The sequence below is a fragment of the Desmodus rotundus genome, chromosome 12 (genome assembly GCF_022682495.2).
Source record: "Desmodus rotundus isolate HL8 chromosome 12, HLdesRot8A.1, whole genome shotgun sequence".
NCBI lineage: Eukaryota > Metazoa > Chordata > Mammalia > Chiroptera > Phyllostomidae > Desmodus > Desmodus rotundus.
This window is the reverse complement of record NC_071398.1, coordinates 73,726,147-73,750,832: the sequence shown is the minus strand read 5'-3', so window position 1 is coordinate 73,750,832 and position 24,686 is coordinate 73,726,147. Positions and strand designations below refer to the sequence as shown.

The 24,686-nt window shown below is 54.0% G+C and overlaps 1 protein-coding gene across 17 annotated transcripts in view; it reads right to left on the bottom strand.

The window, feature by feature from the left end:
• PLEKHA6 (pleckstrin homology domain containing A6) overlaps positions 1–24,686 on the bottom strand; it is a 132,697-nt gene that overhangs the window by 4,093 nt on the left and 103,918 nt on the right. For 9 of the 17 annotated variants that reach the window (XM_045182340.2, XM_045182351.2, XM_045182397.3 and 6 more), the window contains 18 exons: positions 24,015–24,566; positions 22,415–22,904; positions 21,835–21,921; positions 20,727–20,780; positions 16,726–16,806; positions 15,737–15,805; positions 14,397–14,477; positions 13,960–14,109; positions 13,061–13,156; positions 11,427–11,538; positions 10,716–10,855; positions 8,214–8,343; positions 7,898–8,004; positions 6,848–7,024; positions 5,688–5,855; positions 5,479–5,612; positions 4,816–4,961; positions 389–512 (listed from right to left, as the gene is read on the bottom strand). In XM_045182340.2, the coding sequence (XP_045038275.2) occupies positions 397–512; positions 4,816–4,961; positions 5,479–5,612; positions 5,688–5,855; positions 6,848–7,024; positions 7,898–8,004; positions 8,214–8,343; positions 10,716–10,855; positions 11,427–11,538; positions 13,061–13,156; positions 13,960–14,109; positions 14,397–14,477; positions 15,737–15,805; positions 16,726–16,806; positions 20,727–20,780; positions 21,835–21,921; positions 22,415–22,904; positions 24,015–24,566 (2,890 nt within the window). In that variant the 3' untranslated portion in view covers positions 389–396. The remainder of the gene's footprint in view (positions 1–388; positions 513–4,815; positions 4,962–5,478; positions 5,613–5,687; positions 5,856–6,847; positions 7,025–7,897; positions 8,005–8,213; positions 8,344–10,715; positions 10,856–11,426; positions 11,539–13,060; positions 13,157–13,959; positions 14,110–14,396; positions 14,478–15,736; positions 15,806–16,725; positions 16,807–20,726; positions 20,781–21,834; positions 21,922–22,414; positions 22,905–24,014; positions 24,567–24,686) is intronic. The other 8 variants (XM_045182381.2, XM_045182405.2, XM_045182342.3 and 5 more) reach the window with 7 other exon arrangements.

Sequence of the window (24,686 nt, the reverse complement as noted above, 5' to 3'; positions counted from 1 at the left end):
GCCCCTGAGGCAGGGCTACTGTGTATCTCAACAGATGCAAGGCTTGTGGGCTGACAGGAGGTATGGGAGAGGGGGCAGCAGGGGGTGTCTGAGAAGTCCCTTCCCGACAGCAGACAAGGGAGACCTCAGCTCTGTTCCCTGTCTGCTTTCCCAGAAGCAAAGCCTGTTGGCGTTGCAGCATCCAAGCAGCAGCCCTGCCAGCAATCCCTAGTGCAGCGCTGCACAAGGACAAGGGGGCTCAAGCAGAGGGATGGTGGGGAAAGAGCGGCATGGGTGCTGGGGCCTAGGGGGAAGTGATGCTGGAATGAGGCGGTACAGATGGCTCAGTGGAGTGAGGGCGGGGCTCCCACTCCCTGGGGAGGATGAAACACAGTAGAAAAGTGCTTACGTCAGAGCTCAGACCCGCATGGTATGGCTGCTGTCGGCGCCCCGTGGGGATTCAGACGACAGGGGGTTGGCTGGTGAAGTCGGGGAAGCAGGGGAGGTGGGAGGGCTTGGGGTGGCACATTGCACTGGAAACAGAAATGAACAGGGAAGTGAATCGGGGTGGGTGGGGTGAGCAGGTGAGGCCCTGCTCCAGGTGGGCGGGAGGCAGGGCAGGAGGCAAGCGGAGAGGAGAGCTGAGCCTGGGGACCTGCTCAAGCTAAGGCAGAGCGGCCTCGTTCCAGGTGCCACGGGGGAAGAGCATGGGACCCCAGAGGAGACCTGGCTGATCCAGGCTTGGCTGACAACCAGTGTGACTTGGCTGTGGGCAAGGCCCGGCCTCTCTGGGCCTAAGGCTCCCCTGCCATTGGGACAATGGGGAGGTTTGCACACCTCTCTACTATTGCGTGGATAGAATGGGGGATGGCACCTTATCTATGGTGATATCGCTACGATAATGATTAATAGTACAGTATAATCACACCAATCCAAATCATCAGGCCCCCATTTATGACTAGATCAAAGTGAAGTGATCACCATGTTAATCAGTTACAGTAAAACAGAGCCTTCTGAGAGGCTGAGAGTGAGTTCTGCTAACTGGGCTCGAGGGCTCAGCGTGTGTGCCCGGCTGCCACTCAAGACCCCTCGCTCAACCCAGGGAGGGCAGACTTCCCTCCACCCCTGGGCAAATCGTTATAAGCCTTAAAGTGGTGACTTTGAGTTAATGAGATTTTACTCTATTATCATTATTTTTCCATGTTGAGAACAATGAGATGGGAGCTGGATTGTTAGGGATCAGCTCTATGCAATCTCGGGCCCTTGGGCACCCTCCGCCCAGCTATGAGGCAGGAGGGGGACGGAGAAAATGTCTTCACTCAGGCCCAGAGAAGAACCAGACCTCAGCCAGGGTCACGCATGCTTACGGCAGGAGAGGGGTCCTGACATAAACTCCCTGCTCAACTCCCTCCCCACCTCGGCCTGGACCTCCTCACCTTCCCTGCCCTGTGTAAGAGAAAGGGCCTATGCGCTGCCCATCACACATGTACACACACCCACGCATGTAGCGAACACTCAGAGCTCTCTCGTGAGCGGGAGGCTGTGTCTGCCCACGCACAATACAGACTTTGTGCACGGGACCCAGCACAACTGCATCTTTACTTATTGCACACAACTCAGACATGTGTGTGTTTGTGCACTTCCACACGGCCCAGCACACCTGTAACTTTACGTACAAATCCATCACAAATGCTCTGAAACACACACTCCTGAACGTGTCTGTATCATGGTGGTTATCCCCTGGCAACCTCAGCTTCTCAAACAGTCAAAAGCCCAAACGCTAGGGCAGAGCTGTCTCCAGGAAGCCAGACAGAAGTTACAATGTACCTGTAGTGAAGCTCTTACAATTTACTCACAGGACAGCTCCTTGGAGTTCAGTTACCCTTGTTCATACATGGTGCTAGTAGGTGTTGACTGGCTGGGTTTCTAGCCCATGGGAAAATTAAAACGAGAACATTTTAAGAGAGAGGAATTGAGAGGCCCACTGACATCCATAAGAAGGTACAACTGAAGAGAGGAAATCTTCTGTAAAAAGTAGACATAATAACTTTAAATGTGTGACAGTTTGGGAGTATTTAATTAGCCACGAGTGGATCTGAACCAATTATAGCCTCTAACGGCATCCCTTCGACAGAGGTATGTGTGAAATCAGGATTATATGATGATACTAAAGGAGTAAGAGCAAGCAAGATTAATTACGTTGAATGTAACCCATTTAAGAAGGCAGAGAAGTCCTAAGTATATATTATTAGAAGTACATCCACTGAAATCATTAAAATTCATATATGTGTGAAGTATGTACGGGACAGATATGATATTATAACTGTGTGTTCACAAGTACTACCACATCTGCACGCACCAGTAAGCAGTCACACATACTCACTTTCACAGGCTCTCCCTCAGACCGCACACACAGAGAGGGGCTCGCACACTGCACAACACACACAGATCTGTTGCTGTCCCCACACGGCGAGCAAAGCCGGTCACACATGGGCACGTGCATTCATAAACGCTACCTCCAGCCGTACTGTGCCCCCACGTACACACATACCCATGCTCCAACGGCTTACCAGACACCACCTGTACTCACCGATAACGGATCTCCACACACCACCCATAGACGTTTTGCACACACATGCACGCAGTCATACATACCCCTGTATTTGTGCTCAAATACTCCTTCCCCCATGCACCACACACTTGCATACACACAAATAACATGTGTATCTACAGACACTACACATGACCTCAGGCCACATCTTCCCATATACCATGCAACCGAGTTTGCTCACACCGGGTGTTCCTGCCAAATGCCGCACTCGTCACGGACCACACCGTCCGCGCCACACACGCAACTCGGGTGCTAACTCTGCGTCCTGTGTCTGCTGCACTGTCCTCACGACCTGCGCCCTGCACCCCATGCCCACAGGCCCCAGCATGGACCTACACCCACACTGTGTGCCCAGGAATGGCCCTCGCTGTGCCTGGAGATCTGCAGCTCTGGGGACCTGGGCCACAGGCCATAGGCGGTGGGGACAGTGGGTTAAGTCTGAGGGGTGCCACAGCCATCTTTTAAATAGTTGGGGTTTTAGCAAAAGTCAGGTGACCGTCTGTTTTCAGTGCACAGACCCCGAAACGGAAGCCGGTGGGTAGGGAAGGGGAATCTGATAGGCCAGCAACTTTTGGCTGGGGAACTGTGGTAGAGAGAGCCAGGGGCTGGGCAGAGGGAACTACTAAAACAGTGTTGTATGCTCTAACCCTTGAAACAGGAAGTTTCCTTATGTTCAGAGCGTGTGGAATTTGATCTTTGGAGGGTTCAAGTGTGTTTCACAGCTAAACTACAGGGAGGTTTGACACAGGCCTCCTCGCAGCCAAATTGGTTCTGCTACCTTTGGCTACAGGACGGGCTCCCTGAGGCTCATCCTTCTCTTGCCCCCAAGTCTAGCCCACTGACAGCCTCCTTCTGATATATCTCCAGGGACTTCCCCTGGCCACCAGCTAACGTCCACTCTAACCTAACCACCTGCAGGTTCTTCCCTAAGGCTTCCTTAAAGCCTCTTCGTTGTAGCCTAAAACCCTCTGGTTTCTGAAAATATCCTATTAAAACAGCTAGAAAGAGCACAGAGAGTCCCTGTTCCCACACCAGCTACCACTGCTGCAACTGTGCCCCCACCATCACCCAGCGCCACCGCTCCCACAGCTGGCTGGCCTCTGTCTCGCGCCGGCTGAGTGCCTGGTGCTGTGCTGGGTGTTCAGCACACACTGTCCATTTCCCACACGACCAGACAGGAATTTTGATTTGAATTTTACAGAAGAGGAGCTGGAGCCCCAGAGAGCTAGAACTCAAACCCTCTTAATCACCAACACGAAATGCCATCGCCTCCAGGGAGCTCTTGGCCACCTTACCTGTTCGTGGCCCGACTCTCAGCCAGGCTGCTGTCACTGTGGCCAGCACCCCTGTCTCTGCTTCCTTGACCAAAGTCGTCCAACCTGGCATCCTCCCAGGGCATCCCTCTTGACTGGCCTTCAAAGCCCTCCCTTGCCCTGTCCCTTGTCCTCTCCCTCACACTCTCCCTCTCCATCCTAAACACCTTGTCTTGATGGGGAGAAAATATTTCATCTCCAACCTTTAGGACTTAACCACTCTTTTTCCTCTACCTTTCATGCTCCCATTCACACAGAATCTCTTCAATTCTTCCCATCTTCATCCATTTCATCCTTGCCAATTACACTCTGATTTACTCCAGGTAATGACTCAGGCTGAGTAGGAGTCCTGTTGACTTAACCTCACGGTGTCTATTCGGTACCTACTGCCCTTGGCACCAGTGTGAAGTCAATTCCTCAGACCATCATTTCTTAGCCGAGAAGTGTGTTGGGGTCAGTAGCCAAAAGGGTGATCATATCACTCTCAGCTCCTGGTTACCTGCACCATCTTCTCTTATCTTCCTCTCTGCATGCAGCAAGAACCGGAAGTGAAAGGATACCCTGGAATACCTGGCCCTCACACCAATCAAGTCAGTTATCACCTTTCTCTGTGCCTTTTCCAACCTGCCCAGGCAGAATGGCTCCCTGTGCTCCCCACATGGCCTCGGCCATTCCTCCACACAGGGCCCAGGAGGGTCATCACAGCTCTGAGCTCCTGCACATCAGCAACTCTGGCCCCTGTGCACCCCGAGCCTAGCACAGTGCCTGGTGCTCAATGGATGCTCTCCTGACCTTGAGGAACCGCTCCCTTGCCCAGTTCCTCTCTATCTCTGATCCCTGGTAGCACCGTGCCTCCTCCCCTACACATGGTCAGCTGTTCTCCCTGGCGGAGTGAGGTCCAGCCCCTCTCACCAGACAGCATGCGGCCCCTGCGGGAGGCCTCGGTCGCCAGGGCACAGGAGATTTCAATCCGCTTCTCCTGCTCCTGCAGCTGGCTCTCTGAGTCCTGGGGTATGTCCACAAGGTCCCCCTCGCCGACAGGCACCACGTTCTGCATACTGAAGAGGCACAGACACACAGACATGGTGGGGGGACAGGATGGTCCAATGGGCTTATGGGGGGAACCTATGGACTGAGGTTGGTGGAGGTGAGGGGGGGGGAAAGGGCATTGCAGACTCTGGTCCCCAACAAGGCTGTCCCCAGGGGAGTGGGACCTGGCAAAACACATGTTGGGACCCCTACCCACAATGTTTTAAAATGAATTAGAAGGTTCAAGTGAACATTTAGGGCTGCCTCGAAGGGGAAAAGAAATCAGCAGAGGGCAACCCATTGGCTTGTCTTGATGAGAGCGTGTACTCAAGCTCAGCAGTCCTTTGGGCACCCATGGGCACCTTCACTGCCCTGGCCTCAGAGCTGGGGCCAGTTCGCTGCCCTGAGCCACGGCCTCCATTTGCTCCACTCTGGGGGTGGGGGGCTCAGGGTCCCCAATGACATGGATTGGAGTCAGTGGCACCTGTGCCCCAGGTGCCCTAGGTGCCAGGTGGGCAGAAGTAGAGGTTCACCCAGGCTGGTTACCTGGACTTGGCAATGAGCGTCTTGATCCTCTCCACCTTCTTCTGCTTCTCCTTCAACTCCTCGGGACTCAGGGGAGTGTCAGGCTCCAGGTCAATGTACCGCTCAGGGATGAGGACTTTGTCTGGGGTGGAGAGCTGTGGAGGGACCAAAGTCATCGCCTTCATTCCTCCCAGGGCTTCTGCCCTCTCCGCCCCCTGGACTCTGCTCACCTCCTTATTGATGTCCACATCATAGTGTTGGGGCTCCAGCTCCATCTTACGAAGGCGGGCAATTTCCTCCCTGGGCGTCTCATAGGCCTGCCCACCAGGCTCCTCAGCCCGCAGGGCGGCCTCCAGGTTGGAGATGTCCACTTCGTGTATGCTGCGGTGACGGCGCACCTAGGGCACGTGGGCACCTCCACTGCTACCAGTGCCTCCGGGGAGCCCTAATCATGCTGTATCCTCGCCATCCCCACCCAGAACGCCCGATCTGGCTGCCACCCCACCGCTCCCACCGCAGAGCTGCCCTTCCTCACTGCCTGTCCAAAGCCTGCCTCCCTGCAAGGACTTGGGGGTAAAACCCCATCAATGTCTCTCCCCAGTCCTTGTCACTTACCGTCCTGCTGTGCCCTTTGCTCACTTCCTGTGACTTATTATTTTGGGCACTTGATTCAGTGTGTCTTTCATTAATCTCTAATCATTTCATGTTATAGAAGTCCCAATCCACTAAGCAGAATGTAAACGGTTTGAGGTCAGGACTTATGAGTCATAATTTCTTAATATTTTAGATATTTAATAAAAAGAAAAATTAGGCAGACGCCTTGGGCTCCCCCCAGCTCTGTACTTACTGGCTGTGTGGCCTAGGACCTCCCTAAATTCCCCTGACTTTGTTTCCCCATCTCTGAAAAGGCGATACTAATCCCTAAGCCAGCGCTGTGGGAAGGACTAAACGAGACGACACGACAAGGACTTATGAACTGTACTGCGCCAGGCACTGCCGAGCCACCACGGTGATTTTCGGGACACTCGGCCCAGTGCCAAGCACACAGAAAGTGCTCCAGACAAGTGATGGCTACTTCTGGGTGCTGGACTTTGTACGATCCTCTGTTAACTGAATTTTACATAATCTGTTTTAACCAAAACAATCAAGGCATTCCTTTGTGTGAATTATTTTTCTTTAAATACAAAAAAGGAAATATTTGTTGCAGGGTCTTTCCTTCCCAGTGGGCAGAAGCCTCCCCCATTCTCCTAGGTGCCCAGCCTGACCCTCCCCTGTCGCCTCCTCTTCTAAACCCCAGGCCATGCCCAACTACTCCAGCCCAGGCTGGCCACACCCTGGGAGTGGGCGGTGTTGGCAGATGTCAGGCCCTTGAGTGCCTGGGAGGACTTACTACTTTGTAGGCTGGCTGGGGGCTGGGGTCGGGGGCCGGGCTGGCTGGGAGCTGCAGGCTTCTCCGCTTCTCCTTCATGGAGCCACTCTGGTGCCGCCGCATGCGGTCAATCTGCTCCTCCACGCTCATTTTGACCTTGCCCTCGCTGGGGAACACAGCACTCTTGGGGCGCTCCTGCTGCAGTGGGAGACGGGGCTCTAACAGGTGCCGCACCCTCCACCTAGCTTTTCCATCTGCCCTAATGCCTTGACATTTGCCTTCTCTGGGAAGCTTGCCTACAGTAAATTAAATAGTGGTCCCCAAAAGGTCTGCCCAAGTCCTGACCCCAGTACCTGGGAATGTGACCTTATTAGGAAACAGGGTCTTTGCGGGTGTAATTAAGTAAAGGATCTCAAGATGAGGTCATCCTGAATCAGGGTGGACCCTGAAACCAATAATGGGCATCCTGAGGGGAGGACAAGAAGACACACGGAATAGGTGCAGTGAAGCTGGAGGCAGAGACTAGAGTGATGTGTCCCCAAGTCAGAGGACACCAAAGACTGCTAGCAGTAACCGTGAGCTGAGAGGGGGCATGCAGTGGGCTCTCCCTCACTGCCTTCAAAGGAACCAACCCTGCCAACACCTTGTCTGCAGGCCTCTGGCCTCCACAACTGTGAGAAAATAAAAACTTCTGTTGCTTTAAGCTCCCAGGTTTGTGGTGCTCTGTTCACTTCCTAGCAGCACCCGGGCACCGACGCACTGCTCTGGGCAGCACGCTGCCCTCTGACCACTGGTTTTTGCTATTCTTGTATTCCATCACTGGCACATCATCATAATTTTGTTAAATATTTTTATCATTGTTGTATACATATTCCTTGTCCTTTGACATGTCTCCTAGGAGAAGACCTCCTCTGGTGGGGCTGCAGCCCTCCTCCTGCTTGTTCTGCCTTCTGCCTGCAGCCCTGGGTTTTTTGAACAGTGGTGACAGGTGGGTGGACCCACAGAAGCCCCTGGGCTGCTGGTCTGGCCCAGGCCCACCTGAGCTCCCAGAGCCTGCAGGTGTGTACTCACCTGGGCGGAGAGACCATTGGTGAGCCTGTTAGCATTCCTCCTCACCACCGTTGACGGGGTCACGTCTTCATCGGTGGGTGACTTCGTCCGTGGGGGCACAATGCCAACTGCAGGGAGACAGAGCAGCTAGTGGGCCTCGTGGAGAGAGGAAGGCAGAGAGACAGGGGAGCCTGCTTCTCAGAGAGGCTCAGTCTCACCCCTGTGGAGATGAAAGGCCTGGGCAGGTAAGGACTCTCTTTGGAAATGAATGAGCACCTCCCAGGGCTCCTCTCTGACCCTCAGCCTTACTTCTAGGGGAAGATGAGTCAGGAAGTACCTTTGTTGAGAGCTGCCTGCTTCTCTACCTCCACCTCTTGCCTGGTAGGCACAAGGCTGATGTCTCTAGAGGTGTCCGGGGGTGATGTCTGGTGGGGCTCTTTTTTGCTTGGCTCATAGCTTGCCTTGGGCTGGGAAGAAAGAATGAAAAGATGTTGAATGCTAGAGTGACTGCCAGGAATTGGGCCCCCAGTGGTAGTTCTTTGTTTAACAATGGTTGGCGCACAAACCCTTGAAAACAAGGGGGACAGGGATACTCTATGTGTGCCAGCTATGCAGGGGGCAGGGAGGCATTAGGCTGGCCAATGCAAGGTCCTCTTGGGGACCTCCAGGTGGCCCCTCAACCTGACAGGTCCCCTTAGCAAGCACTAAGAAGCACGGACTTTCTGTGAGCCAGAAAGGAGGGGGCAACAAGGCCAAGGCTCTCTGAGGATTCTGTCAGTGTCCTGCCCAAGACTTGAGCAAAAGGACCAGGTGAACTTTGGTGCCAGTATTCTGGGGGCAGGAAAGGGGCACTTAGCTTGTGGCTCACAGAATCATGAGACTACAGAGGACCTTCTACCCCCACCCCCGCCCCTCCATTGTGCAGTCGAAGAATCTAAGTCTCGGTGAGGAACAGACAGAGAAGCCTAGGCCAGACAGAGGTCAGAAACCTCCACTCTAGCCCAGCTAGAGAGTACAGGTAAGTCCTACCACCTTCCTTCATCTGGAAAACAGAGGTGCCGTTACCTGCTCTGCCCACCTCGCGGGGCGGACCCTCAGGGTTATACACATGCCAGTAGCTGAGGTGAGAACATGAGTTTACCAGCTTTAGGCACAGGACTCTGTCTACTCACCGTGCAACCTCTTCCGAGCCTAACTGCACACCTCTCCTGGATCTTCGCTGGGATCCAGGTGAGAGAATGGCCAGAAGAGGGGAGAGAGGGGCCTGTATCATTACACCCCAGGGGCTGGTAAGACTCAGAGAGGACACAGACAAGGCAGAGACAGAGAGAGCATGGGAAGACTGGGGCCTGGGGTAGACAAGAGCAGGAAATTGGAATGGCACCAATATGTATGTGGGGGGTCACTCGATTCCCATCGGCTGGTCGTGCTGGTAAGGTGGGTCATATCACCACCTGGAGCCAAGCCCTCCCTCCGCCCCCCCACAGCCTGGGCATGGGGCAGGGCAGCGACTCATTTCCCCATTGTCCATAGAAAGCAAAAGGGGGAAAGAAGGCCCATGTGAGTGTCTCAACCGTCCTTTCCTTAGTCCTGAGTCCAACTAGACAGAGGGTCCAGCAGAAACTCAAGTGTAGAAAAATTAGTACTGGAATGTGGAAATGATTCAGCATCCTGCCTTGCCCCCTCGCCTGGCCTTTGGTCCCGTTCCCTCCACCCTACCCTCCAGGACCCAAGGGCACTGGGTACCTGACCCCTGGCTGTCTCGCCACCGCAATGCCAGGAAGGGGAGTTGGGATATGGCCAGAAGTGGCTCTCGTTAGGGAGTGGAGGCACGGTGGGAGGAGACTCCAGGGGGACGTAGGCTTTGGGGAGGGGGGGCCGTGGTGGGCCGGGCTCCTGAGGCAGAGAGAAGCCAGAGCATTAGGAGGAGCAAGAGCAGCCACTGTGAGAGCAGGAGAGAAGAGTGTTAGCAGAGGCAGACGACGTCGCTAGGACCCCGGGGTGCCCTGGACCACCAAACTCCCACCTGTGGCCTGAATGGAGCTCTAGCAGCAGAGCTAACTCTGCCTGGCCTTCCAGGCTCTCCTCCACTGAGTACCCACCTGGCACCCTCCCCATCGCTCCCCAGTTTTTTCCCAAAGTTCTCTCCTCGTTGCTTCACCAACACCCTGGACACCTTCCCACCCCTGTCCCTGCACTTCCCCATCTCCTGCCATGGCTTGTTCCGCTACCTGTGCCAATGTCCCAGGGCCCAGTTCAAGTCCCACCCTCTCTTTGGAAGGTCAGAGCATTTGTGGTCTGAACCACATGGCTCGGCACTGAAACACACATCGCCGTATTCCCGAGGCTGTTTACTGTATTTCAGTCTCCGTCCCCACTGGACACCAGGCTCCCCGAGTGGAGGCCTTGGGATGCATGGGTGTCTTTCTAGAGGGTCCTGCCTCCCTCTCCCACAGCCGGGCTTCAGTGAACACTTGCTGATTGACTGACTAGCAGACTGCTCCCTACACCAGCCCACGACCCTCTCACTCCTGGAAGCAATCCTGGATTTAAATTCCTAAGAAGTATCTAGTGTCTTTGCTACCTATCCTGGTGCTCTGGGAGAGACTTCTCTGGCAAGAAGCTAAAGATAGCAGATAAAGATGAGAGCAGGTAAAGGAGAGATCTGAAGGGAAGGCCGCGCGCTGGAGGTGAACGGCTACCTTAGACAGAGTGCCACCCAGCATGAGGCCTGGAGGCCTCTGGGGAGGAGATGGGCACAGAGTTTGTGGAGTTCCAGGCAGACAAGGATCTGGTCCTCCCTCCCCCAACGATTTTCTACTCCATTTTCTCAGCTTACCTCATTGGACCCAGACTTGGTGGGGGACCCTTGAGAGCCAGACACCAGTGAAAAGGGGCTCAAGGGGCTGGTGAGGCTGGCGGAGCTGAGAGGGCTGGCAGGGCTGTTGGAGCTGTAGGTGGCCGAAGGGCCAAGTCCTCCTTGGGGAAAACAACAGGAAAAAGATGAGGGATGGGGTAGGATGGTGGCTTGGAGTATGGATGGACTAGGTATGTGAAGGAGGCAGGGAAGGACCCAAGGACCTGGGAGGGAGGGCTTAGTGTCTTGGGGCCACCCAGGCCTGCCAAAGGGACTTCCTATAAAGGCTGGCTCACAGGCTGGGGAAGTGCACTGCACAGGGGAAGATAATGGAAGAATACTGTCCCCCCCAAGATGTCAAAGAAAGCCAGCCCCAAGTTCCAAGGCTGAAGGAAAACCCCAAGGAAGAGGTCTCAGACCACCAAGGGTCTGTGGGCTTAGCGGCTGGGAAGGCCAAGGTGCTCTATGACCTTTTCCGGGGAGGAATCTAGTGTATCAGAGCCAACAGCATCTCTGAGTGGTATGTGTGGTCTATTCCGGGACAAGGGGTAAGGCAGTCCCACCCACCATCCCAGGGTCTGGAGAGAGGAAGATTCTGGAGCCATGACAGGGCCCTGACTGGTTTTGAGCACGGCAGTGCTTCTGGTAAAGACAGAGGCCCAAGAGGTTGGTGGAGGAGGAGGAGGTGCCCACCTCTGTGCTTGGCCGTGTCTGTGCCCCGAGATGGGTTATTCTTCCTAAGCCCCTCCATCACGTCCTGGATCCTCCAGATCTCCTTCTGGATCTGCCGGTTGAGCACCTCATTCTGAAACAACCACGGAGCAGGTCAAAGAAAGTGGCTGCCAAGGAGTGTCCCAGCCCTTTCCCTGCGTCCCTTAAACCAGAGGTAGACGGAGCCCTGTGCATGCAAACTCATATAAATACACACACACACACCTCCAGCAAACAATTACACACACACATCCTCCGGCACACACCCCTCCAGCACACACACACATTATCCAGCACACACATCCCCCTCCAGCACACACACACCCCTGCAGCACATTTCTCTTTCTCATGGGCAGCCTCTGCCTCCCCAGCCTCCATAAAACAGAGCTGAGAATTAACAGAGGAGAGGACCCTGTCATCACAGGAAAGAGCCCCCTTAGGTAAATCTGAGGACTCAGCACCAAATGAGAGTAAGGACTCGCCCCTTACAGCCCCTCCAGGGGAGGCCAGGGTGGTCTTGGAGTCAAGACCCCTCTAGATGAACGTTTTATGGTAGCCTATTTTCCAGGGGTGAGAGATTCCAGTTTCCTGTTTTTCTTCATATCCAAATAGCTCTTCTGTAATATCCACATCCAACATATGCCTAAATACTCATGAATTATATTCAATTACAGCACCCACTCTTTGAAAACTAATAGCCGCCACTTATTTAGCTCCCCCATACCAGGCACTGTGTTAAGTGCTTTGACGAACCCATTTTGGCTCACAAATCTATGAGGCGAGGGCGGCAGCTGTCCCTGCTTCAGAGATGAAGGGACTTGGGTCCGACCATCTGTTGTAAGACCAGCATCTGAACAGGGTCTTTTTGTTCCAAGAGCCGTTGCTCCTGATCACAACACTACCCTACCTCCTGAAATCTGCCACAGACATGGTGATGTTTGGGGCCTCTGGACCAGGAGGGCCTTCACCTCCCCCCACCCAACCAGCTGCAAGGCTGGTGTGGAAAGTGTTGTTACCAGGAGGGAGACAGGAGTAAAAACGGGGAAACCAGGGTTCCAACTGCACAAGAGAAACAGGGCTCGCAACGCTAGCCAGAGAGGAGGCATGGGGCGTGTGTGCTGGGTAGAGAAAAGACAGAGGGAGGCAAAGAACAAGATGCTCCAAGGTCAGTGTGTCCAGCCTGCTGCCTCCAGATAGAGCTTTCGAACCAGTCCCAGAAAGGAAAGCCTCTTCCTATCTTAAAATACCCGAGTGCATCACTTCCTTGCTGACTACTCTTCTGAGGTCGGGAGAGATTCGTATTTATCTTGTATTTGTGTGTCTGTTAAATTCTTCCAGTCATGAAACTCCTGATGCCTAACTGAAGTTCCAATGCTTCTACTTGACTCTATCCCCTGTGATTTCTTGGAAATGAAGAACCCACATTATTTTCATCCTGAAATTTAGCATCTGCTTTAAGTGGCCCTGAACCTTGTCTTTTGTCTTAGAACCAACTCCTCATCTTAAATCTGAAATCTCTAAAGCAAGAAAGGAAGCCACCCTGGTCTCTTTCGACCAAAAACACAAGGAAGACCCAAAGCACACGCCAACCCCCACCTGCCCAGGGCCCTCTTCACCTGGACGTCCAAATTGAGCTGTTCCCAGAGGTCGTCGTGCAGGGCAGAGACCTCCGACTCAAGGCTCTCATACTCCACGGTGCTGTTGGTCAGGGCCTACAAGGGGGAGGGTTTGCTGAGACAGCGGCCATCACCCAGCATTTCTCCTCATCCTGCTGTTGGGCCTGGGGCCACGTGCCTGCCATCTGGCAGGTCTGGGAGGAGGGCATAGAGGGCCTGGAGGAGAGTGCACAGGGCTGAGGCATTCTAATGACAGCCAAACACCAACCTCACAGGAGGTGCCCCAGCCCACCCCGCTGCAAACCAAAATAGAGAGGACATGTCATTCCCTCCAAATATGTGGGTTGGCCGGCGTGGGAAACATTGCTCCCTCACACTCCTGTCCTCCGAGATCTGGCAGTTGAAAGTGGAGGACGAGAGGGAAGGAGATGGAGGGAGGGCTTGATCTCCTTTCTGGGCCATGCTTTCCTGGGGCTTTGGCTGCTGTCCCTAGAGCTATTACTCAGGCCTTCAGTACTGGAGGGTCTCCCTGTGCCCACCAGGACATGACCAGAACATCAGCATTGCTGCCAGTGTCCCGGGTCTCCAGGAGAGAAGGCAGAGGTGGGCAGCAAAGGTATTAGAGCAGCCAAGGAAGTAAGTGGCCCTGATTCCACGCCACCCTGAACAAATCCTGGTGCAGTTATAGTTGGTGGGAAATTCACCAGTGTTCATGGAGGCCCTGGAACAAGTAGGCTGGTGTGTCGGCTGTTTCTTTGCCAGGCAGTGTTAAAGTCTTTGTTTTCCGTGCCCCTCCCGGAGGAGCATCCTGCTCTGGCCCTCCAAGAAGAACTGGGTTAGGGGAGCACCACCTGGGAGGGAGGTTGTCCTGATGGGTGCAGACCCGGTGCTCAGGTTACCGTTGTGGCCTGTGACAGCTCCACCCGGATGTGGATGAGCTGGTTCTGCAGCGACTCCTTTTTATGCAGCAGCTTCTCTGGGTAGGCGGGTTGGCTTCCAAACATCTCCAGCTCCTGGTGGGTCCCCATCAAGGCACTTTCCAGGCTCTCCTGAAGAAAGGCAGGGCAACGGCTATGAGCAGCCCTGAGAGCTCCTCTGTGGGACTGTTAGCAACACAAGCCGGAGCCCTCGAGGTTCAATCAGGCAGAGCAGTGGAGGTTATCCTCACGCTGCCTGAGCTTCCCCAGGAGAGCTTCAGCAGGTCTGACTAAGCACAGGACACAAGTTCAAAGAAGGCAAAACTCTGTCAGTTTAGTCAGGGTGGAGATAGCAGCCCACACCTCCTCCAAGCCAGTCCCCCACCTGCCCTCACTCAAGGCCACCCCTTGGCTCTCACCTTCTCAGCACGGAGCTGCTGCACCAGCCGGTCCTGCTCCCTCACCACCTTGTTCTGCTCACACAATTTGCCCAGCAACTTCTAGGGTCCCGAGGGAGTGGGGGGCAGGAAGGGAGAGAGAAGGGGGTGAAGGACACAGTTTGATGGGGACCTGAGACATGGGTTGGCAGGGCCCGGCCTCTGGATACCGCCTCCTTTACCCTGCTGAGAAACCCTAGCCCTTCACCTTGACTTTGGAAACTCCTGGGAATAGGAAGGTGGTCTTTACCTTGGGAGACTCCCAAGTACCCACTGGGAGGGGAGGTGTGTTTATTTTCTGAGGGAGTGAGTCAGCTTGAGAAGAGAGGGCTGAAAGCCAGACATTAAGCTCCTGCATTCCTGTCCTCCTAAGGCTTCCAATTCATGAGGGTTGGGAGATAATGTGGCCTGACCTTCCAGGCCTCCTAGGTGAGTATGGACTCAATGGGTAGGTAGGGTGCGGTGCTTGGACCCCAGTCTCAGAAAACCAGTGAACAATGTAAACTGGTTCCACAGTTCCACATGATGCGCTCTCCCCTCCCCTCCCCAGCATCTCAGGATGGCTGACGCTGGCGTCCCTCGGAGGTCTGGTCCTCGTTTGGATGGAACCTCTCCCGGGCCTGCTGAGCAGATCTGCTGCCCAGGCAAGCCCAGTGATGATTGGGGGGGGGGGGGGGGGCGGGCAGGGTCGGGAGGGCTGGTCAGGCCAAACTTCTCTTCGGGAAAGACCTGTGCTTCTCTAGTGCACACCTTTATCCATGCCGACATTCAAACACCCCATGGCTCCTTTCCACTGAATCAGATCTTGCCCTCCGGGCCTTTAGTTCAAGGCCAGCTCACATGCTACCTGTTTTGTCCCTGACTCACCAGCCCGCAAGGTCTTACTACCTCACACTCCTGCAGAACCTACTGTCAGCTGTTCAGTCTAGGAATCATATACTGCTACCTCGTGTCTGCCACTACTCTGAAGTGCCCTGAGGGCAGGCGCATAGCCATGTTCTTCTTTCCAGTTACCTAGGGACTACCACTGACCTCCTGACAAAGTCTGTGTTCCTGCAATAAGCAGATCCTACTGCTGGAGACAAGGGTCCTAGAGCTCAGTGGGGAAACACACAGACAGCGCAAGAGGCAGGGATGAGTGGGAAGAGTGAGACAAGGGGGTGAGGAGGGACAGGCAAAATGTTGTCTTTGCAGTGAGAAAAGGACAGGGATCAAATGGATGAAGAGCCGTGGGGAGGAGAGGCCCCATGGAGGAGCCCGAGGAGGAGGACAACAGCGGGAGGGGCTGGAGTGCACAGAGGGAGCAGGAGAGCTGCTCTTACATCTGTATCTTGCTCGTTTAACTTGTAGGTGTGGAGGCTGTCCCGGAACACTTCTGGGTACGGAGGGACCTGCAGGAACAGGAGGCCGGTTACTGCAGCAGGGGACAGAAGGGCATGTGGAGGCGGGAAAGTGACAACCTTTGCTCCTTTTTTGCCAGAGACTGCATTACATCACCTCTGGTAGCTTCCATCTGGGGCCCTGAGCTAACTCTCTGTGCCCTGGCTGAGCAGCCTGGGATGGCCCAATGTCAGCTCCATCCCAATTGTCCTAGGCTGACCGTGGAGACAAAGATGCTGCTCAGCTCCTGCTATGTATCTCCCCTTCCCTAAGCTCTAGGATCTCCAGCTGAGAGGGATCCCAAGGGTGTAGAGCTCCTGACGGCCTGTTGGCAATGACCATGAGAACAATGGTGAACCTTCAGCTGTTTTTGAGAACAACTCATGGGAGAATGGAATGAGCATAGGAAATATTTGAGAACTATTGGCCTAGCAGATCGAACACCAGTCACAGGCTTGTGTTTAAACCAGGATTGGTACAAATTCAGAAGTGTCTCTGGGTCCAGTAAATGCATCCTACCCTTGACGACACATCCAGTAGCCACAGAACACTCTTCATACCTTTGGCATTGAATGGTTCCATATCACACCCCCATGCCCTTAACCCCAGTAATGTCTGTGGAGAAGATACCAAATAAAAAGTGGAAGGCCTAGGCAATTAAAAAGCAGATTTGTGATCCCTGCAGGCATGAGATGTTGATGCTGGCTATTTTAATGGTTTGGGAGATGGGCATTGGGTTTATCCATGAACACGAAGAATGGAGGAAACATAGTGGAATTAAAGGAGGGAGTCCAGGCTGAGCCTGGGAGATGAGGCCTGGCAGATGAGTGGGTTGGGAGGAGCAAGCCCCATCCCAGATGGGTTGACTCGACCATGCACAAGCAGCTGAAATGGTGTTGACAGGGACCGTGCTGCCAGGCAGAGGCCTTACTTGCATGAAGAGCTGGGCCCTGGGGGAGGAGCTCTCCACCATGCGGTTCACCATACTGATGAGAGTCTCGCTCTCACTCATCTGCAGCAGAGGGAGGAAGGGATGATTCAAACTCAGACTCACAGGTATCTTCCCCACACCCCCCTGTGCTTGTTTTCCAGGAAACAGAAAAGGGCAACTCCTCTTGGGGACTGCAGCAACCTCTCCTTGACCTTACCCATCGCTCTCCCTCTGTGAACTCCATCTCAGGACCAGCACTGAAGCTGCCTTTGAGGAAAGGCCACAGAAGGAAGCTGGGAGGCCACTGTGCCCTAGCTCACAGCTCTGAAGAGGCCCCAGCCCAAGGACACTTCCCCAGGGTGCCTGAGTATTGTGGGGCTCATCCACATTGGCCAAGGTCGTCATCTCCTTGCCCCAGCTCTCATTTCTCACACTGCTTTGGTCAAAGACCACACAGGCAGTCGCAAAGAACAGTCTCCCAAAATTTGAACTAAATGAAACAACAAAAAAAGGACAGCTGGGACCTGCTCTTTGGGTGGGCCTTCCCAAACATATAGGCACAGGTCTCTCTCCCCAACCCCTGCCCACCTCTTGGCTCTAGAGTAGAAAGGATTGCTAAACACGGTTTCCAGAGCTGGGCTGGTAGCATCCATGCCGATCTTGGATGACGCTATGGAGCAAATAAGGAGGCCAAAACAAGCAAGCCATGTTAAAGGGACACCAGATATTGGAACACTGCTCTCCCAACACGTTATCTTATCTTTCAAGGATCATTAGGAACATGGGGGGAAAGACTATTTGCCAAACGAAAAAGACAGAGAAAGAAAGAAAGGTGAAGGAGGGAAGGAGGGAGAGAAGGAGGGAGGGAGGGAGGGAAACGGGGGACAAGCCAACCAAATCAACCAGAAATGCCATCATTTCCCCCCACTGGTTCCACTGTGACAGCATCCAAAAGTGAACATATTAGGGAGTATCCTTGGCTATGTCCCTTTAACTCAATTCATCTGCAGGAACAGGCAGCAGAAGGGGTAGTGCAAGAAAAGCTTTTTGGGGAGGAGAAGTGAGTGAGGGAAGGGACAGGGCCACCTTAGGGCAGACCTTCTGGGTTCACAGTTCAGGAGGCCCCATGTTTTTTTGCCCTTGTCTTTCCAATCTTCACTGGACCCACATGCATTTCCCTGTCCCGTTCAGATGGCAATCCAAAGTCAGCCTTGCTTCCTTTCCGCATGCTGTGGATGGCGAGGGGCGCCCATCCACTCCCATTTGCAGGGTCTACAGCATTTTAAAAGGCTTTATGTCCTAGGATCTGATTTTTCTACCTCGTTAGCCTCGTTGGAAATTTTCCTATGGCATATAATGTCATTTAAGAGGCTTTCAAAAGAGCAGTTATGATATGAGGTTGAGTCTTTGTGAAACAGAAGTCAACAGGACATCAACCGTATTTTCTATAAGGGTCAGAACTCAAATTGATCCCTATTTTCTTGGCACCTGTGTGTGTGAGGTTGCATTTACTGTGTATGGTGGTGCATATATGTGTATGCTTCCGTCTGCTGCCTGTGTGTCAAACCTGTGGCCCGTGTGTGTATGGTGTGTGTATGTATGTAGGGAAAACAAGGCAGATCTACCAACACATCAGGCTTTGAGAGGGCAGGGGAGGCCCAGGCTCTCCCCGGACACCCCCTGATCTCATGCTTTCCCCACCCAGTGGATCTAACGTGATAAAGGAGAGAAGCAGGCTCTCTTCTCTCCCTGGCCTGTTCCCACCCCTGACGTGGCTTTGGGGATCTTCCAGCCCATGTGGGTCCTGTCTCTAGAAGAATTCCTGTGTACCGTCTTCTGTCTCTCCAAAGTGTTAGAGATCTAGTGAGAAAGCACCTGGCCTAGTGCCTTACACATAGTAAGGGTGCTCAGTTAATATTTTAAGTTCTAGAAGAAAACGAACAATAGAATAACCATAGCAGCAGTTACCACTCATTGCCAATGCCTGACAAAACGCTCTCATTCTTATTGGGGTCTCCCAACACATCTGTGAGGTAGAGAGGGCAGGTTCCATAATGTCCATTCTATAATTGACAAAACAAAGGCCCAGAGAGGCTAAGTGGTATTTGCAAGATTGAAAACAAATTTCTTGTAAATGGCAGAGCTGGAACTAAAGTGCTGTGTCTGACTCTATGTTCTGAACTCTTATCATATAAAACTGCCTTTTAAGAATATCTAGAATATCTGTTTATCCTGGAGGAGGTCCTCTGAGAGGTTATTTCTGAAGCTCCCAGCCTAAGGGCCCCACCTCTCTGGGGGGACAGAAGCCCAAGGAAAAGTCACTGTGGTCTGAATTGAATAACTGGCCTGTCTATGGCCGTACTACCCTGAACGTGTCTGATCTCATCTGAATAGCTGGCCAGCCAGGCACTGTGGGGGGGCCACAGGGAGCAAAGCCTGCCCAGAGGCCAGGGGCACAGAGCCCTGCTCCTCACCACTCCCGGGCACAGCAGAGCCTAGCAGCATTGGGGCAGGGGAGGGGGTGAGTGCACCCAGGCCTGCTCAGGACTGGCATCCTGGACTGGACGCCCACATGGACTGGACAACACATGCTGCTTTCTGGAATGAAACTGCAGTTCCCTGAGGGCTGGGCGCCTTCCCTGTTGATTAAAATACAGGTATCAGTGCTTCCAGTGCCCAAGGTCTTCATGAGGATGAACGCACAAGGACATGGAGGCCCAGTGAGATGCTGGCCATGTGGCCTGTGACTAGTACCACCAACAGTCACAGCCAAATCCTCTGATTTCACATTTATGGTGCTTTCTACAACATTGAGAGCACAAAATCATCCTGATGAGGCTGAGCCTAGCTTCGTCACATGTGACATGTTTCCTCAGCTACAAACTAGGTCAAAAGTTCAGAATCATATTCCAATCTCTGCCACGCACTGGCTGTGTGCCCTTGGCATGTTTCCTAACCTCTCTGTGCTTTCGCTTTACCAGTTATAAAATGGGGATAATCCGAGTACCCACCTTTGCAGGGTGGTTATAAAGACTAAATGAGTTAGGTTCTGTAAAGTGCTTAGAATAGTACGGAGCAGGGAGGAGGCCCCCCCTTATGGTAGCTGCTGCCATTGTTATCGTTATTACTGTCATTATTATTTTCGCCCCCACCTCAGGCCACCCCCATAGGGCAGTGTGTGTGTGGCCAGGTCCCGCATGATCTGTAGCGCAGATCTGAACGTCGGAGTATGTGCTCAGATAAATGTCCAGCATGTTGACCCTGGCCTGTCTAAAGTCACAGAGTGCTACAGCCCCCTTGGCCCCACGAGGCCTGGTAGCCAAAGGGTAGAGCCCTGGAGCCGGGAGCCCAGGCAGCCCACTGCCTCCCTCCAGTGGGAGTTACAATCACTGCCACTTCAGGACACTCATCTGTAAAACTGGGTTGAAACTGCTTCCTCAGTTCACCCGTGTGAGTTCTCAGGAAAACACAAGCTGTGTGTACAAAAGGACTGCAGGGAGGAACTACCAATACATGAATCAACAGTTTTCAAATCATCCTAGGATGGGTGTGAAGTCCTCAATTCACAAACCGTGGAGTTTAACAAGAACCTGTGGAGTATGATAGGATAATCTCCCAGATTTGTGCTGAACAAAATCCTAGCATTTTAGGCCCAAGCAACGAGCTCCCTCTGTCTCGGCTACTCTCTCCAGCAAAGATGCAAATTCCTGCCTGCCTCCCGGGGGGCATTTCCACTTAGGCCGAACAAACAAGAGGTAGCATTAATTATTCATGTGGTCATTTATAGTCTCTTTTTTCCCAAGAAACTCCCAGCTGCCCTAAAGAGCTTTGAAGACAAGGGGAGTGAAGGTGCAAACCAAAATATAAGCCACTTTGTTGTGTCCCAGTTGTGCCAACAAAGGTTATCAAATGGATGGACGAAGAGGAGGTGGGAAGGAGGTAGGAAGCGAGGAGACAGGGCAGGAGCAGGGGGGTGGCGAGGGAGCACCAGCTCTGCCTACCTGCTGATCCAAATACTCTAGGTTTCTTTGCAACTGAAGGTCTAAAAGTTCATCCTACCCGGAGCCCGAGGCCCAACGGCAACACAAACAAACAGGAACAGGACAAAAGAAAACAATAAAAAGGAAGCAAAGCAGTTAAGAGTTAGCTGGGCAAGGAAGAGCGCCTCTCCGCCCTGGAGGAGTTCTGGGGCAGGGTGGGTGGGGGCAAGGGGTTGGACCACCCAGAGCAGCCTCCACCAGAGACACACTTGGGCCCCCACTCCATGGCTCCCTGGTCAGCCTGGCCCTCCCCCGGTGAGCGAGACACCACTGAAGCAACCTGGCCAGCACCTCCTGCAGGCATTTTGAGTTTTCTGGGGAAACCTGTTGTTTCTGGATGGGTGCATTTACCGTGTATCAAGGCTGGAGTTTGGGCACTGGCAGGGGAGAATGAGAGAGGGAACAGAGGGGCAGCCCGCCCCGCCAGCCCAGGCCTCCTGCGCCTGGCCTCTGGGACCTGTGCAGGGAGAGGGGCCAGCACCAGGCCTTCGGCACGAAGACTCTGCCTGGGGGTTCCAGTGGGTCTCCCCAGCTCTGCAAGTGGGGCATCTGCCTCTAGTTCTCCAAGTGGAGACAAAAATTCTCAAGAGAACAAAATCCAGGAAGAAACACAGTAGAGAGGAAGAGGAAAAGAGGAAACACAATATGGAAAATCTTTTCTTCCTCAGTCCTGCCACTGTCTCCTCCCCCAAAGTGGCATTGCAGGCAAGGACAAACTGGAAGCTTAGTGGGGAAAGGCTAGATCGTGCCTGCTGTTGGGAGCTCTGGTCTGACTTTCTTCCCAGCCCATAATCTGAGGCCCTGTCCAGGCCCCTCGGCATGCTGCAGGATTGTTCTGAGGTCCAGAGGGTCAGGACATGACATGCTTCCAGCTCTTGTCCGTGCTTCTCTGCCCTGTGTCACAGAGATGGGGTAACTGGCACCAAACTCTGTTGGGGTTAGAGTCCTGGCTGGGAGGAAGGAGGTATCCAGAGGCGACTAAAAACCAGATGGGCCACAGATTGGGCCCAGAGGCCCTCCCTGGGAGCAGAGGTCCTGAGGGGTGGTGGTGGGGGAGGAGAGGACGTACCATCTTATCGTGGACCGTGGGGGGTGGTGGGTAGTTGTAGGGGTACAGCCCTGCAGGGACTGGCCGCCTGTCTCCCAGGTAATCATACTGGAAGAGAAAGGGAATTGGAAAGGTGAGGGGGTCCGGCTGGGACACGGACTTCCCCACCAACAGCAGTTCAAGGTTAGGGATATTTGTATCCTGTCCCAGAGCAGACTCCAGACTGAAATGGACAGCATTTATCCAGTGCAATATCCTAGCAGTGATCTGTTCAGGTCCTCAAGATTTGAAAAGACAGAATCTTCTCTGCCCTCCTATATAGAATTAAGGTTCTTGGCATAATCTGGCGATAGGCACAGAAAGCAATGTTCCTACATGGTGGGCAAAGCAAGGCCCCAGGGCAGCTCTTCTGGGGATGGAACCACAGGACCAGTGGCTCCCTGGGCAGTGCTCCTGGCTCTGTCAACACACAGCCCAGTGTCCCCGTGTCCTAGATGCTTCCACACCTCCACTTCTTTTCAGCAGGTGGTCTCGGGCTCCTGCTGGACCTCAGGGGATGAGGAAGGAGGGGACTTCAGGGATGAGGAAGGTGGAGGCTCACCTTGGGAGAGCTGATGGATCGCCTCATCACGTAGGCAGTGGGGTCGGCATAGATGTCCTCACTGCGAGGTGGCAGACGCTCAAAACGGGCACTGGGTGAGCGGACCGGGGAGTAAATGCGGGCGCGGTTGTAGGAGCCCTGGCTGGGCGAGCGGGGCACAGAGTGGGACCGCAAGGACAGGCGGCGCAGGGAGCTAGAGGCAGCATCCAACTCATTGTAATAGACCGGCTGCCGGGAGGGGCTGGGGATCCAGACGGTGCCATCCTGCCGTCCGTAGCCGGCAGGCTCCTTCCACCCACACCCGTTGCGGAAGGAGTGGCGCTTGTCCTCCAGGGCCCAGGGCGGGCTGATCCGATCGTAGGCGGGCATGGAGCAGATGCTGTCCGGCCGCACCCCTGGTGGGTAGTACTGGTAATCGTCGGGGTACTGGGAGGAGTAGGGGCCATAATACTCAGGGGCCCTGCGGGACATGGGGTAGAACCTAGAGGGACTGAGAGAGAGGACAGTGTAAGGAACTGGGCAGAGTGGGCACGTCCCTACCCCTCCACGGGGCCCCAGCCCCACCTCGGAGTCCTCTAGCCTGGAGTGGCCTTGTGAGCACACAGAGCGCCAGGTTTGTTTCCAGAGGTTCACAGAAGAGCCGCCCTCAGAGCTCCTCCCTCAACCAGCCCCCTGAGGCCCAAACGTCCACCAGCCAGAGCTTCCATCTTTACCTCTTTAAAATGAAATACCCCTAGGGAGAAACTTTAAGCCTTATTAGCCATCTCTATCTCAACGCTAACTGATTTATCAGATCCTGCCCAGAGAGGCAAACGGAAGAAAGCAAGCGTACCAGACACCTGAGGAAAGGGGCAGAGGAGGGACAAAAGGCATCTTCGCTGATTTTATGGGAGTCGTATGAAGGGAGGTGCTCCCCTGCACCCCGTCCCCAGGCAGGCCAGAGGCCCCTGGCGCCGAACCAGGCCGTGAGCAGCTTTCCCTGAGGCTGTTGTTACCTGCAGTTCCGAGCTGCCCAGACCCCGGGGCACAATAAGTACCTTCAGACGTCTGAAGGCCAGTCACCAGATAAAGGAGGAAATTGGTACAGAGGGCAGAACTAGGATCAGTGAGTGGCAACATTTTCTTTCTTTTCTCTTTTTAAAAACTGCCTATAAACATTGGCTTTCAAACAATTAGAGCCATTCAAAAATGGAGTTGGCTTGGCAGTTGATCAGTGAGTCTCCTGTTGGTAGAAACACCAGAACGGAGGATGTTGTTTGTAAGAGGGTCGGAACCTCAGGCAGACAGATGTCTGTCTGAAACAACGTTAAGGCCCCTCCCTGTGATCGCCTGCCTGTTTCCTGGGCCATCCAACACCCCTGTGGAGAGACACTGGGCACTCTGTCCCTTCCTCCGGAGGAAGTAGACAGAAAGCAAAATCAGGGGCAGAGAGAGAGCCACAGGGGCAGGGAAGGATTGGGGCAAGCTGGGAGTCCTGGGGTTTTCTTGGTTTCCCAACACAGCCTGTCTTCCCGAAGGTTTCCAACCGGGGTGCCTCTCACATTACACCCCCAGCCCAGCTTTAGTCATGACAACACCCCGGCTTTACCCCAGGCCTCACCTCCGAAGGTCTTCAGGTGGGAGCACCCCCCGACGCAGGTTCACCCACTGCTGAAGCTGGTTCATGGAGCTCTTGCGCTGGGCAATCTTGTCGGGGTTAGCGTGTTGGGTGAAGCTTGGCTGGTGGCCCCCACTCTCTGAGCCCTGAGGCGGGAAAGCTGTGCTCCCTGGTCGGCTTGGGGAGCTATACTGCCAGCCGTTGGGCTGGGTGAGCCGCTCCCTGCCCCCTGGAACCCTTGGGCCCTCGGGGTAAGGGCTGCCTGGTTCTGAGGCTGGTTCTAGTCCAGCTTGGATGCCGTTGACTTTCACCAGAGGCTCACCCTGGACTTCAGGCCTCTCAGGCCTCCTCTCTGCCTTCTCACAGCCTCGGCCATCCCCCTCCCCTCGAGTCTTGGCCTCCGGCTCAGGTTTGGGGAGGCTGTTGTGAGGTGGCTGGTGGAGGTGTTTGCTGGGTGGGATGTTTTCTGAATCTGGCTTCTCCTGGCTGCAGGGTGGCAAGGGAGATGTTGGAAGTGATTCCAGCCCAGCACGGAGTTGGGTAGGGGGTGGTACACTAGGAGGGAGAAAGGAGTGGAGAAGTTTGGGCAGAAAGGTAGCAATAAGAACAGAATTTAATACATTTCAGTTGTTTTCCAATTATTATAAAAAAGTCATCCGACTCTGCCTATGCATG